Source organism: Lonchura striata, chromosome 11, assembly GCF_046129695.1.
Source record: "Lonchura striata isolate bLonStr1 chromosome 11, bLonStr1.mat, whole genome shotgun sequence".
Classification (NCBI taxonomy): Eukaryota; Metazoa; Chordata; class Aves; order Passeriformes; family Estrildidae; genus Lonchura; species Lonchura striata.
This window is the reverse complement of record NC_134613.1, coordinates 11,552,243-11,567,606: the sequence shown is the minus strand read 5'-3', so window position 1 is coordinate 11,567,606 and position 15,364 is coordinate 11,552,243. Positions and strand designations below refer to the sequence as shown.

The following is a 15,364-nucleotide window of genomic DNA, read 5'->3' as shown; positions in this document are numbered from 1 at the left end:
AAATATAACCTTTGGATAAGCAAGGAAATAAGGCAGGGACTGCAAAACTATTTTGTGAAAAACATATTCCAGAAGATACCTCCTATCACTACTGTGCAAGATTATTTCCTGCACAAATTTCCCTAAGGACAGTTTCCCAGGTTTGTTTGAAGTTATCTGGTCTCTGCTCTCCACAATTACCCAGATAAATTATCCAGTGTGACTTTATTCATATTAGCTGTAAGAGAGGATTGTGAGCACAATACTTCAGTGACTGAAAGAGTAGGGGGTAATTTCCCACACTTCTTGTTCTCATTATGTTTTAAAACTCTTTCCTTCCTTCCTTCCTTCAGACAAAATTCTCCTGTGTCCTGAAATATCCCACTTGCAAAAGCAAATGTGGCTATTCCTGCATCAGCATTAGAGTAATTAAGCTGTCCTTCCTGTCCTCTGTTTAGCAGATGGCAGGCTGGTATTCCACACAGAGCTGAGCATCTGCAGTCCTGTCCTTGAATAAACCACTTACTGAATAGCAATGGAAACAGAAACCACTCCGAGAAAACTGGGCTGCAATGCACCTTACTTGAAGCCATGCACCTAACAATTTTTCAAGTCATTAAGCCACCACTTTCTGCTTTTGAAAAATGTCTGTTTCCTACCACCTTAAATTACCTTGACTCAAAGCAATTATATAATACTAAGGGGTTTTAAAATGTCTAGTTACTCATTTTTATTCCAGCTATCCATTCCATTCTATTGTATATAATTTTAGAGACTGGGATAAGCCACTCATGGCCATTCAGCATTTGAATAGACTTTTCTCATTACAGGAGACCAAGGGGTGAGAGAAGAGTAGATTTTACCATTTGGCCAATATTCCTTATAAGAGAAGGTAGTGAAGACAAAGTATCAACTACTCTACTCCAAAATATATGAAAGTCAGTAAAGTCACAAGAATTTGGGGATCTAGAAAAAGAGCAGTCTGTAGTTAGAAGTTCAGATCTGTAAGCCTCCAGAACCCTGCTGTATGCTCTGTTCTTCCCTGCCATGCATACACTGAATAGGATAGGCAGAAATTCCTGCTGAGGACAGAGGGAAATCCAGAAAGCACCATGGAGGCCCCAGGTTCCAAGATCCTGTCCTAACTCCGGACTCTGCTCACTGGAGCCATCAGACACAGGTAAGCTGGAAGAACACTCAGTCCCAAAATGAGATGGTGTGGGAAAAGCATTTTTCCCAAGACTGCCTGTTGATTACAGTATGCATTTATTTGCTGGAACGCTGTGATACAGCCCTATGAACCATTCAAATCTGACAGTCTTTGCAAGTTCACTCAAGTTGTGTCACATTCAAATCATGAGATGGCATTGAAATCAAACTGCTTACCTTCTGCTTTCATGTAATGCACAGAGTATGCAATCACTTTGTCTGAATTGTACAGTGGCCTCTCCCAGGCCAGCAGGATTGCTGAGCTCGACATGGTTTCAGCGTGGACGTTGTAAGGTGCACTGGGCCTGTCCTCTGACATAACCACAGTGAGTCTGGCCCTGGAGAGAATGGAGCCCTGGCTGTTCTCAGCCATGCACTGATAAATGGCATCATCTTCAGGAATGATCTGGTTAATCACCAATTTACTGCAGCCAAAAGGAAGAAAAAGGTGGAAAAGAAGCTCACATCGTGGATAAACTTAGCTCCATATAAGTGAAAAAAGTTATGTTTGCCTCTGCTTCCTAAATTTAGTATAATTGACTTACATGCCATAAATTCTTCTATTACAAATGGATGCTCAGCAGTGAAATTTAGCACCTTGAAATGTTCTGCAAAACCTGCCATGATTCTGTTTGTGCCTGCAAAGCCAGGCACAGTGAAAGCAAAACTGCACATCTATTCCCTCCCTGCAAAAAGCAGACCCTTAAACTTGTAATACCTTTACCAAGTCTTTAACATAAACTTCTCACTCAACAGAACTAGTAGCAAGATTCTGCTACTCTCTAAATCTAAAGTTACTCTGTGGTGAAACTACAGTTCAGTGCTGCCCATCCTCCCTGCCAGGTAAGGCACTTACCATAATAAGCCTTACTGATTTTAGGTATTGATTAATATGCATCCATTGCATATTAATTAATGACCCATTTCAGGTTGACTTGAGTTCTCTCTTGATTGTCTGTAGCTAGCTACTGTAATGTCATCTTTTGGTAGCACATCACTAGCACAGCTCTCCTACAGCAATTTCAATCTTACCTGTTGTACATTTTTATTCTACCATTGGAGTGTATTCTCCTTCCATTTTTTAACCATGAAATTTTGGGGGCAGGATTTCCTTCTGCTTGACAAGCAAAGCGAGCAGTACCAGCTCTAGGCCTTGTTAAGCTTTCTGGCCATTCCACAAATGAAGGTGGAGCTATAGATAAGTTACAAGAAAGAATAGTTTAAAAAAATCAAGCCCCTACAAATGCAAGATCAGTCATAACAATAATAATTAGTTTTACAAATACAAAACATCTCTCATCAAGCCACCCAAGCACATATACAGAAGCAGAAAGCATATTCCTTGTAAACAAAGCACATTTGTTTAAAGATACATGAAAAAAAAATACTATGTGTGCAGATAGTGTATTTATGAATACAAACAAATCAAACTCCAGGATATGACATCCTGCTCTCTCATAGATACATGTTACATATTTTTACTTGGTTACAGGGTGCTTTTCTGTGTTGAAAGCCTGTCTTCCCAGGGCAAACATTGCACCTGGGTATCTCCAAGTGCTAGCTCACAACTCAAATCTTGAGCATCTGACACTTCTCATCTAAGTCAACAGACAGAAGAACGCAGCCACAGCTCTGTGACCTGTTCAATCTCTGCAGACTCCCTACAGCCCTTGGCACATGATGTTTGAGATCAAATGTCAGCCCAGCACACAGCAGAGCTCAGGAGGACAGACACAAGGTGTTCAAACACTGAAAATGGAAGCAGGCTCACCCAGCACAGTGAGAGTTGCCATTGCCACTGTGAAGTTGCGAGTGCCAGGAATGGTGGCCCGGCAGACGTAGACTCCTGCGTGCTGCACCTTCACATCAGAGATCATCAGGTTCCCGTTCCCAAGGACCCGCGTGTTGAACACATCAATGGACTTGTGGTCTGTGTGAGAGGGCAGCAGAAGTGGGTTACAAGGCTGTTGATCTAAATAACTAAATTGGGTTGTCCATGCAGCGATGGTTTAGATTAGAGTATAAAAGTCAAGAAATGCAAAGAAAATCACAGCTGAGCTTTCAGAACTTTCCATTTTGCATTTACTTTGATCTTCACTAGCTACCTGATCATTCAGATGGTTGGGCCTCATCACTTCTTAAGTGGTTTATATCTGGAATTCACCACCTCAGCTGAAGTTAGCCTCCCATCTGCCTAGCACTATGATTCAGTTCATCACTACCAACATCCACATCATCTTTACAAGCAATGATCAACCATCTCCTGAATTACACTGCACATAAAACTAACACATTTGAGTACTATGTACTTTCTCCTATTTTCACACCAAATGCTCTAGGACTATAATGTGAACTTTCTTCCTACTTGTTTGTCTGTAAGAGCCACTGAATCAACCAGGAAAGATACATTTATTTCTTACACTTGGAGAAATAGAAATGGAGGAAAATTTTTCATGGTTTTCTTCTATATGTACAGTCCCGGCTTCCACATTTAGGTACAGGTTGGAATGAAAACAAAGTGGTTTTAATGAAAAATATGTGATTCACTGCTCAATGTTATTATTCTTACATTCCTTTTTCTCCCCTTCCAGGCTGACTTTCCTGGGTTTGTCTATATTCATAGTCCAAATGGCCCATTAGTACCAGGTGCAAACCACATTCTCACAGGGCTTCTAAGAAGAAGAGTGGAATGAACTCTTACAGGTCTGTTTCATGGATGCAGTCATCCCAACGTGCCCCCAGCACCGGTTCTACTCCAGTCACGGATCCCTGGAGGTCACCACCCTGCCTGTCCCTGTGCCCACGCTGTGCCTGGGACAGTGCAGGCTGACAGCAGCAGCAGGGGTCCAAAGCTTCAGAAAACCTCGGGGCTCCTTGGCAGCAGTACTGCAGCACAGAGCTGAAAGTGTTTCACTCATCCTACCCTAACCTGATCATTACTCACTACACAAAGCCTCTGAACCAAAACCTAATTGCTCAAATCCTTTTTTTCCAGTGTTACTTCCTCTCCACAGGCTGAGGTCACATGCTGTAATTTTAAGACCTACCTAACCGGCTCCATGAGATGATTGGCTTTGGATTCCCTGTGGCTACACACTCCAGTATGACAGTTTGATGAAGAGATGCTGTAATGTTTTGAGGACCAGCTATTATAGATGGCTTGTGAAAAGGCTTCAAGTCTGAGGCTTTGCAGAGATAAAAAAAAATTATAAAAAGTGAGCACAGTTGAACAAAAAGCTCAATTAAATATGAAATAAAATAATTTTTTTTAGAGGCACTGAGAGTTACATTTACACCAAAGCCTTACTTCAGTAATTGGAGACACTTACATTGAACAATATTTTAGCACAAGTTAAAAGCAAGCAAAATTATTTGGACATGTGGTTCACCTACAGCTTTTCAAGGCTTTTAAGTGTTTTTGTAAGAAAAAGAAGATGGTGCCACTGAAAAAAAATCTCATGTGGTAAATACCTGGAATAACACTCAGCACTGCCTCAGTGCTTTTGCGTCTATTGGCTGCAGTTGTGGCAACACATCGGTAATTCCCAGCATCCTTCTGCTCAACACCATAGATCTGAAGCACTCCTGTAGGCAGAGCAGTTATCCTGCCACAGAAACCAAAAATAAGAAATGCAGACAAACGTTTAGCCAGCAAACACGGTGGTGGAATTAACTCCTTGATTTACAAACAGCCATTGCTACACTGACCTGGGAACAGCAGGCTGGAGACTCAAAAACATTCCCGATACATGACTCACCTTCCTGCCTTTCTGAATTACAGGCAAAATTCCCCTCAGCACCACAATGAGAGCAGAAGAATTTACTTTCAACAAGCAGATCTTTCTCACCCTCAGAATCAACTATCCCAGCCTTCTTTAGCCAGCTACTACATTCATACTGTTCAGGTTGGCTGATATTTTACAGCAGCTTCTGATATATGGGCATAACTGGTGTACAGTTCCCAGAAACCCACCTATGGTTTCAATTTTTAGTTTCTCTTTTTTCCTTCCTTTGCATGCAGGGTATCTTAGACATTTTCAAATGGAGTTACAGATCAAAAAACACAGGAGTCAGTTCAAAGAAAACTGGACATAAAAAATAATCTAGTAGAGAGCAGACTGTATTCTTCAAGTTAATCAGTGCATGAGAAGACGCCCTTGCATAGAATTTCCCTGGTATCAAGCGTTTTAACTCAATTTTCTGTATATATAATTCTTTATTGTCCCTCTAAAGAAAAACAAGTTCAGCATCAATTCTTTACTGAAAGCAATCCCACTAGTTCAAGCCACTCCCAGAGCCAAAGTTCACCCATTCTGTTCCCCACTGCAATGCCTACTCCTGAGGATGTCTTGCATACAAAATTCACCAATAGGAATTCAAAGATTAGTGATTACTGTGCAGACAATAGTGGGTGACTCTGCCCTGCACTCATAACATATATTTAGCTTCATTAGCCAGCTATTTCAATAGTTGACATGGAACCTTTTTCACATAATGGCATTGCAAGTATCCAGATCTTCTTCTTGTAGCAGGATCAGAACGATAGCAACAAATAAAACATATTCTAAAATGTGTAATCCTACATACCTGTCCATGACTAAGGGTAAAGTTGTTCTATTCACTTCCCATGTCACAGTGGCAGGAGGGTTTGCTGTTATTTTACAGGCAAATCGAGCTACGCCACCTTCTTGGACTTCAGTTGAAAGTGGCTGGACTTCAAATGCAGAAATGGCTAAAAAACAAGAGAACATCAATTTTAAGGGACTAAAGTGAGAAAAAATTCCTGGTTAAATCAAACTCTAGTTCATAGATTGACTTGTAAAAATACCCAGAAATACTTCACACAGCTCTTTTATTTCTGTATGCAAAGAAAGATGGATCTAACTGCCTTGTCAGCTTAGCTCAATAGCCTGTTTTCACTGGTTGAAGGTTTACTTAAAATAACTTTGCTTTAACCTAATTCAGTAAAAAAATGTTTCAATGAAAATAAATATGACACGCTCAAATAGAATTAAGCATACAAATTGACTGGCATGCAGCTGGAAACCATATCAATTATTAGAATAACAAAGTTCAAGTCAATTCAACTAGTTTAGGACAGCCTTAAAAAATTTGACTACAATAGGAAATTTCCAAATCAACTTTTGGTTCCTGACTCACTTTAATAAAAGAAAACATTTGCAGAGTTGTACAAGTTCATGTGTGATAAGAAAATCAACTCAAAGTCAAAAAAAGATCTCAAAATAAGTTTTAGCAGGTGAGAACACTTTTATCCCAACAGTCTGAGCAGTCACCAAGCTAACGTCTGATGCACAGAGCATCAACGTCATTCTGAGCATCTACAACTTGAGGAGTTCACAACATTGAGCCAACTGAAGTGGCAGATCAATAGATACTCTGCAGCTAATAGCTGAGAAATTGATCAGTTGTTGGATTTCCTTGCTCAAAAACAAGGGAAAGTAATAGAAAACCTGCTAATTAATTGCTTATTTACTGCTACTTACAACTAACAGAACAATTTTTCAGAAGCAACTCCTTTTGGATAACACAAAAAATTTCACACATTTCCACTCCTAGTAACTGCAGAGGGAGCAATCTCTGTAAATGGTATTTCCTTTGTTTTTTTAAAAAATCAGATTCCAATTAAATTTCTACTCCTGTATAAATGATAGAGAAACATGGTTGAAATAGATAGACCAACAGCAGAAAGTTACACGTCTCTTTATATTCAAGTTTTGTGTTTAAATAATTTCTCCGGTTTACTTGTTTATTTACTAATGGAAAAGGTTTTTCATCCTATTTACTCCAAGACATCCTCAAAAATGCCACAGAGAATACAGACAGCACTGATGCACACCAGGCATTCTACTGAGTGCTCCCACTCCCCATCATTTTAATGGCACAGCACAGCATTGCGAGATGAATATTGGAGTGTGAAGGAAACATGAACTCACCTGGTTTCTTCCCCGCCTCCACACACAAATTAGCTCCTAGCACAGGCCTAACTACACAACTGAAAGATTCCTATTGCTCACATGCCTATTTCCCTTTCCAGGTGTGAATAAATGCCCTTTTTTTCCGCTGCATTCCCATAGCTGCATCAGCACTGCAGGAATTAGTGTTCCTAATCACACCAGCAAAGTGCTGCAGCTTCATGAACAGACCTCCCAAAGACTGGGGATAACAAGACCATACATCCACCTTGTACAGCAAAAGCACCTGGAAGCAGCTGCAGCCACATGCTGCAAACACTGTGGCCACTGTAAACCCGGTCTGGCACCTGGACGTGGCTCAGCCACCCAGACACAGGGAGCAGAGATGCCCCTGGTCCCCATGCTGTGGCCAAACCTGTGCTGCTGGCAACAGGTCTACACAGCCCCAGACACTCTCTGAGGCTGCTCCCTCCCCACCTCCACTGCAGACAGAACTGTCCTCTCTCACCAACAGAGCTAGGTTCTACTTTTTGCTCTTTCTTTCACTTTTTAGCAGTACCAGGTTCAAGAACACATTAAAAAACCCCACAACATGCATAAAGGTGTTACAACAGAACTCTCACATTTCAGACCTGTTGGGGAGACATGAAAGCAGTTCTTGCCTTAACAGGATTTCTTCTCATTGCAAAGGAATCATCAGAAGTAAAAAAGACTTAGTTCTTTGACTATTTACAAAAGTTCACTTCACAAAACAGACTCAGCACAAGGCAAATAACCTGCACACAGAGCAGGTTGTTCCCATACAGCTAAACTTTCTGGATTTGCTTTGTGCTGAATTTGATGCCATCCAGCTCTCCAGCAGTCTTCCACCACAAAATAGAGAGGTGGGGGAAAAGAAGAAGAAACAGGAATAAAAGAATCCAAGCTTGCGTTACTTTCTTCCCTTCTTCTTTGTTTTAATTTCTCCCTACATAAATGTGTGTTCACCTGGATTCAGAATATTTCCCTACTGCCATTCTTAACAGATTTTCTTTCTTAAGAGAAAATACAATGCTTTGCATTCTTCATTTATTTACTGAAAGTATGATGCAGCAAATTAGACATGTCTGCTCACATTTCAAAATAGAATCACTAGGAATGTAATAAAGGCATAAATGATATGAACAATCCAAACCATTGCAATGTGATTTTCAGAGCCATTCTGTAGCACAGCTGCACCATGGCCAGTGGCATTAAAAAGGATCATTGCAACAAGGCAGAAAGTAATCATACAAGCTTACTGAAGCAAAGCTCTTTCACAGCTTTAAAAGTTTCATCTCCATTGGAACTATGAAATTGCATCCAGAATTTTCTTATACAGTTACTTAGAGAGACACAGTGAAACAAATGAAACACAATATAGATTTTCATTTATGTATATAAAAATAATTATTTACTTCTGTGCACTCAGTTCATTACAGCTGCAGATTAAAGACAGAAGTGACACTCTCCAGAACTACAAATAAGTATTAGTATTTAGGCAATTAGTATTTCACAGACCACAAAATGCCATCACAACAGCAGGCAAGAACAGGTTCAGCTACACTGTATAGAAAGTCCAGTGCAAGTTATTAACTGAAGCTGATACACAAAGAACATTTTTCCACCTGAGCAGGAACAATGTATTTCCCCTGAAAATTTATCTTTAAAGACAGCAAAAGTCACAACTATGAAGAACTACACAAAATCTTAAAAAAAAAAAATATTAATGCTACTAAATGGAGTTTTTAGAAACAAAAAATCCCCGCTTACCTCTTATCTAAGTTCATACATTTTTTATCAGTTTAGTGCAATATTTGCTCCTTCTGTATCTTTCTTTATGTACATCTCTGGTTTCTTCTTAATTCTGACTTTATTTGATCCAGTAAAATCTGTTTTTACAAGTCTATTGCTGTCTCGTGAAATCTGACCTCTTTGTAACAGGCTTGTTTTCCTGGCAAGCATTGATTCCAACTCAGAAACCCCAAGAACAAGTCATTAAAGCAGTGTTGTTAAGAGGCCAGAGCTCTATAAAATGGATAAGAAACAAAGTCTCAAGAGACATACCCTGCTCCCAAAAACAACCCTGCAATGCAATAAATGTAAGTGCCTTTTTATTTGAATTTCCCTCCGCTCTTCTCCAGTCTATTTAATCATTTTGTTCCCAGATTTATAGCCAAAACAAAATGATTAATGCTACTCTGAGAAGCTGATGCTCCCACCCTTTCTAACTTGCAAGATATCAAATGCTCACAGCAGCAAAAGACAATAATTAGAAACTGTATTTACTTTTATAAATTCCTGAAATTTATATGATAGGTGCATGTATTCGTACAGTTACTTCTAAGAATGAAGATCTTTACTGGGCAGAACTGTGTGGTTTATGCCATCAATGTTATCTATGCAGAGAGAAATCTGACTTCAGTTCTGGTACGAGTTCCTTCATTTACCATCGAGGCAAATATCCACAGGCTCAAAACCCAAATAATTGCTTTCTGATGAAGTATTAGAAAACTGCTGATGCACATGATTGAATCCTATCCTGCATGATGTAGAAACCTTCTGTGTGCCTAAGCAGGTTTACAGATTTAACTATTATGGTATGAAGACATCAAACTTAAGAAGCTCATGCCTCACACCTTTTGTTTGTATGCAGCAGCAGTCCTTCATCAACTTTAATTATGAAAAGAAAAAGCCCAAACAAGCACAACACACACCCACTTCATTCCCTCCTGAAATGAAATCCTGAAGCTTGTTGCAACACAAATCCAGTGACCTGCTCCCTTACACGCTGCACTTTCTACTTACACACTTCATGTCACTATCATCTCATTTTCTGAATGAGCTTTCCGAGGAGGCAAAAAAAATTCCAACAACCTACATGTTGATTATTGTTTCATCACAGCTGACTCTAGCCCAAGACAGGACTTCAACTGTGAAATAAAAAAACTTCTAAGAATGAAAAATAAACCCAGAACTGAGACAGTAGCACAGTTTTCAACTAACCAAAATGCACCAAATATTGAGAAACTGCAGCACATGATGGTGATGGTCAAGTGTTTCTCAAGAGAAAATGGCCACTTAGAGATGAACTGCTCAGGTGGAAAGAACAGAAGTGCATAATGCCATTTGTACAAGGCATCTGTTAATACTACTGAGAATTTCACAACAGCCCTAGCTGTTCAAGTGAAACAAGAATCTTCCCAATTTTTTTAAACTCTTTGGTGAAGAGATTTCTTCTGAGAAAAATAAACTTGTATATTAAAGAGAAGCTATGGCTTTTCCCAATGAAATAGATTTCAGGGAAGCACAAGACAACCCTTGTCTTCTTGATCTAGTTTTTTGATGCACTCTCTCTGAAATAGTGTTGAAAAAGCCAACAAATATATGTGTGTATTATATTTTAACATAAAAGCAAATTTGCACATATTTTCTTGGAGTTACTGAGTTTTCTGTTCTTGTAGGAATGAGGCTTAGAAGATATTATGAAAAGCATTCTTCCATGCTTCTTGGCTATATAGACACACATTTCCAATGATTTGCTGCTCAAATGATACACTTTGGTCTGGATCTGGATTTGGAATAAACTTTGTATGAGGATATACTGACAGATCCAGAGAGTTGGCTAGACACCAAGTCCTTCTCCTCATTTCTGAATGAGCATGTGGAGTACCTAGAACTGGGGTGATCAAGTGATAGAATGGGTGAATCTTTCCCGAGTTTCCCAAGAGATGCTACTAAAAATTAAGCTTTTTGGAGTCCAAGTTCTGCTTATTACATACAGTTCAGAGGTGAGTGTCACACAAATACAGCAATATAGGTAAAGACTTTCGTAACTGTAAGTGAAAAGGGATTACTGTGAAAGGGCATCCTGTATGTGCTACCACAAGCAGAATAATTTCTTACACTCACCCTTAGAACTTTAATCAAGTGTTGTTTGACCTAGAATTACTATGTTTAACACGTAAGGCATAAAAATAAGAGACTTCAGGAGAAAAAGAACCTGATCTGTAAGGAAAGATTAAAAGAACTGGGATCTGATTAGCTCTGGGAAAGGAATCTCAAGAGAGAAGTGATAGTCTTACTGATTAATGACAGTCATTGCTCCCTGTTTTCCCTAATACTTCTTTGTATATTTGAAAGACCAGAAAAAGCAATAGCGGTTTTAGCTCCAGGGGAAGTTCAGGTGAGGTTGGTGAGTGGAAATCTATTGGCATGGAGCAGGTAAATAAGGGAGGCAACTGCATCTGCAAAGACTTTATCTCACACATTGTCTGCATATCTCCCTCCTCTAATGGCCATTATTTAAGGCAAACAACTGAGCTGAGATGGAACTGAGCTCCATCAGTAAGAGGAAGTGATATCATCCAGAACACATTTGGCCCTTTCAGGCACAAAGGAAAGTGTCAGTTCATTCTGACTGTTATAAAAGACTGTAGTTCAAACAACATACTGGTAATGGCATCCTTATAAATGACCAGAGATTTAACTCTTCTACAAATTGCAAAGTGTGGCTTTTTCATTAAAGTCAGCTGCTATTTTTAATTTCTGCCAGAATGGTTGGAAAAATAAGCTTAATTAAAATACACTTTTTCTATAACCTTGCATTTTAAAGAGTTATTCTGAAATTGCATGTTTTTGTGCTACTATTGGCTAAAACTTTATTTTAATATACCTAGATTTAATTAATAACCAAACCATGCTGAAAGGCTAATACTTAAACTTAATTGGAACAAAATTAGTTGCTTTAAAAAAAAATTAGAGGTGGCACTAAATAAATAAATAATCAGATAAATCATACAGACTGCTGACATCACTGTCCACATGCTAAGAACTTAATGAAAATTCTGGAGAATGCTATATCAGGTGTTTACCTTTACATGAGAATTTTCAATCTGTATTTCTCTTTCTCTGTATTAATAATCCCTGGCAGTAAATGCTATCACACATTGCTATGTTAACAAGTTGTTCTAGCCTAACAAAAAGCAACTGATCGTAATAAAACAACTAAACAACTGTTCTCTCCTTCTCCCAAAAGTCTAAAACTAGGGAGGGGACTGTAGTGTTCATAGGCCTTTTCTCAGATATAACTTCAGGATGGTTGTTCTTCTCACTTGCATGCTGAGAAACACCTGTAGGAGGGGAAAAGGGGAGGAGAATAATGACCCACCCTGTTCCAGTCCTTCTGTAGCTGCAGGAGAGGAGAGCAGAACACTGCACATTATCCTTATCTAATGCACAGGGAAGTCTTGATTACAGATGGAATCTCCAACACCAGGACCCACAGATTTTAATGTCCTTGAAGTAACCCAGGCCCAACCACACCTTCAGTGCCTTTTCAACTCCAATTGCCTTTCTTAATACTTCAAACAAGCTTTTCCAGACAATTTCACTTCCAAAGGTAGCATACTTTTTAAAGGATTAATGAACCAGTTCACCAGTTTTAAAATACACACACACACACACACACACACGTGTGTGTGTGTGTGTGTGTGTGTGTGTGTGTAGCATAACTGCAATAGTTAGAAAAACCAGAGTCTTTAAGCTATCTCACTTCATCGCACTGATATCTTGGGAAAAGCTTTGCTAGAATGGCACCTTTTACCCTCTAATCCCAAATTAAGCTAAATCCTTTTAATGTACAACAAGGAGATCGGTGGTATTAATCCCTGGATTTTAATGAGGTACTAACACTAAACAGTTAGACATGACTTTAAAATCAGTATGCCCTCAAATTGCCTGGAAATGTGGTCACCCTGCAAAAGGGCATTCATTTTACCTTTCTGTTTTGTTTCCCAACTCCCTATTTTAGCTTTAATTCCTGCCTTTCCTTTCTTCTTTGAAGCTGCTTACTACAAACTGACTCAGAAAAAAGGCAGGATAGAAGACCTAAAACAAAAGAAACACATTGGTTTGCCATGACTATGACACACAATTTCTCAGTATGAAAAAGAAAATTACTTTCCCAGGAAATCTAGAGGTTGCACATAAAAAGTGTGGGGGGAAATTACACCCAAATCAGATATTATATAACAGAAGAGAAATAATTGAAGGTAGAAAGAAAAATAAGAGGGAGACCAAATCAAAAAGCAGCCTTGAATTACTGATATCAAATCTGAGGAAGAAAATCCTTCCCTTTAGTATGAACACTGTAGCAGCAGTTTTAAAGGATGATGGTTCAGAATTGCATGGGAAAAGGAGTCCAGACTCAAACTATTACCTCACAATTAAATAATAGGGAGGTTAAATGAGATGAAACTGCCAAATTGATTTGACACTATCAATAATTTATATGGGAAACCTAATAATCTCTCTATCCCACAATTGTTTTAACCATTTGACATTTAGAATCTCCCAGCAGGCATTTTAACATTTTAGAGAATGTGGATCAGAATTTCAGCTTGCAGAGAACACAATGATATTCTACAGCAATCATTCTGATGCTTTGGAAAACCCTGAAGAGTGGGAAATTACAGAACTGCACTTTTATGAGCTGCTAGTTTAACACTACAACTTGGGTCCCTGAAACCACAAACCTAAACAATAATAATTTTTTTAAAAAAATTTTTAAAGGCCCAAATATTGCAAAACGCTAACAAGATTAGAAATCCCATTTCTACAATGTGAAAGACACAAGCACAGAATATAAGCCAGGTTTGACCATGAAAATTGACATTCTGAAAATTGACATTCCCTTTAGGTAAAACTGATCCTTCACACCATGTGCTCCTCACGTTTCAGTTCACAGAATAGTACTCTTGTATCTAAGAAACAAATTTTTCTGAAGCATTAGCCTGCAAAACCCTTTCAAAATCATTTTCTGAGTTTTGGAGGGAGCAGAAAATGCTCTGCACATAGGGGTAATTAAAGAAATCTTTCACTGATTAATAGCAAGAAGATCCCAGATGAGGTGATGAGTGAGCATTTGGGCCATCTGCCCTTTCTGCTATTCTCCACTCATTACTTCTGCTCTGGACAAATCTTCTCCAAGGCCCTGACTGCTCAGCTAAAGGCTGAACTCTTTTTTACAGCTTGCTGCAGTTTGCCTCCAACATAGTGCCAGACAATTTGGGAAACTGCTCTGCTAAAACTTATGGTCACCTGCCTTGCAAAAACAATTACTCCAAGCCTACCACATACTTACTTCCACACTAAACTAAACAATGAGAGAGAATGCAACAAAGAAAGTAATGGAAAAGGTAAGAAACAAAGGTATGCTCTCATTTTTCCATTCCTCTCTCATATGCTTGCCAACTTGCACAGATATCTAAGAAGTGCAATGTTGAGAGTCATTGAACTCCAAACTAAGATGCAGATCACCAGGAATTACTCTCCAATCTCTGATAAGGGAGAAAAGGAATCATTAGACTCATATACAAAAGCCATACTTATAAAATACAAAGCAAAACTGTCTCTTCGTGCATTAAAGTATTTGTAAAGTAATGTCCAGTGTCTCCACTTAAAAAATCAAAAATTAAAAAACTGCCCATTCACAAACTACCCACTACTTTTCTGGTACTGAAGAATGCTAGAATCTAAAGGCAATGAAATGGAGAAGCAAAGAGGTCAACAGCCTGAGCACCCTCGAACAAAAGTTCCCTTGGAGATGTCAGCTGCAATCTCATTTGTTTCCTCTAACACTTTCAGGTCCCTCTGCTCCTTTCTTTAAAGCTCCTAATTCAGTGGCTGACAAATGATCATTTTAAAAATCCCTGTACAGGAATAACCAAGTCTGAATTTGTCCACTGAATATCATTCAGCTCTCCATCATTTGGGCTGGGACTAGATTCTATAAAAGTGCTTATGGCCACAAACAGGCAGCATTTTTCACCACCAGATTCTCAAAGTTAGGACCAGTCTGACATATGTAGTATTTTCTCTTCCTGAAATCCTGGAAGTCAACTGGGCTATTCTGGATCAGGTTTTTAGGGAAATGTACTCATTGATCCTTTCTTTGCTCCACTACATCCTTATTCCTTCACTCTTACAGTACCCTTAGAAAGTAGGAAAATATATTGTCTTCTCCACTGTCCTGGTTTCATTATATCCACATACAGAATAGAAGTTTTGCGAGCAAGTTTCTGATCAATTCCAGTGCAGAAAGTCAAGAGAAGAGGTCTCAAGGTCTCAAGTGGATGCATCTTGAAGACAGTTCACAGGAAAGGAGGAAAACCTTGATAAGTTAAGAACAAATACCTCAACACCATCACAATAAATCAGGAATC

The 15,364-nt window shown here is 39.0% G+C and overlaps 1 protein-coding gene across 1 annotated transcript in view; it reads right to left on the bottom strand.

Moving 5' to 3' along the window:
• The window catches only part of PRTG (protogenin), a 76,900-nt gene that overhangs the window by 41,184 nt on the left and 20,352 nt on the right, over window positions 1–15,364 (bottom strand). Inside the window, 6 exon segments of the mRNA XM_021537397.2 lie at window positions 1,366–1,613; window positions 2,221–2,380; window positions 2,960–3,118; window positions 4,236–4,373; window positions 4,660–4,793; window positions 5,776–5,920. Coding sequence (XP_021393072.1) covers window positions 1,366–1,613; window positions 2,221–2,380; window positions 2,960–3,118; window positions 4,236–4,373; window positions 4,660–4,793; window positions 5,776–5,920 — 984 coding nt within the window.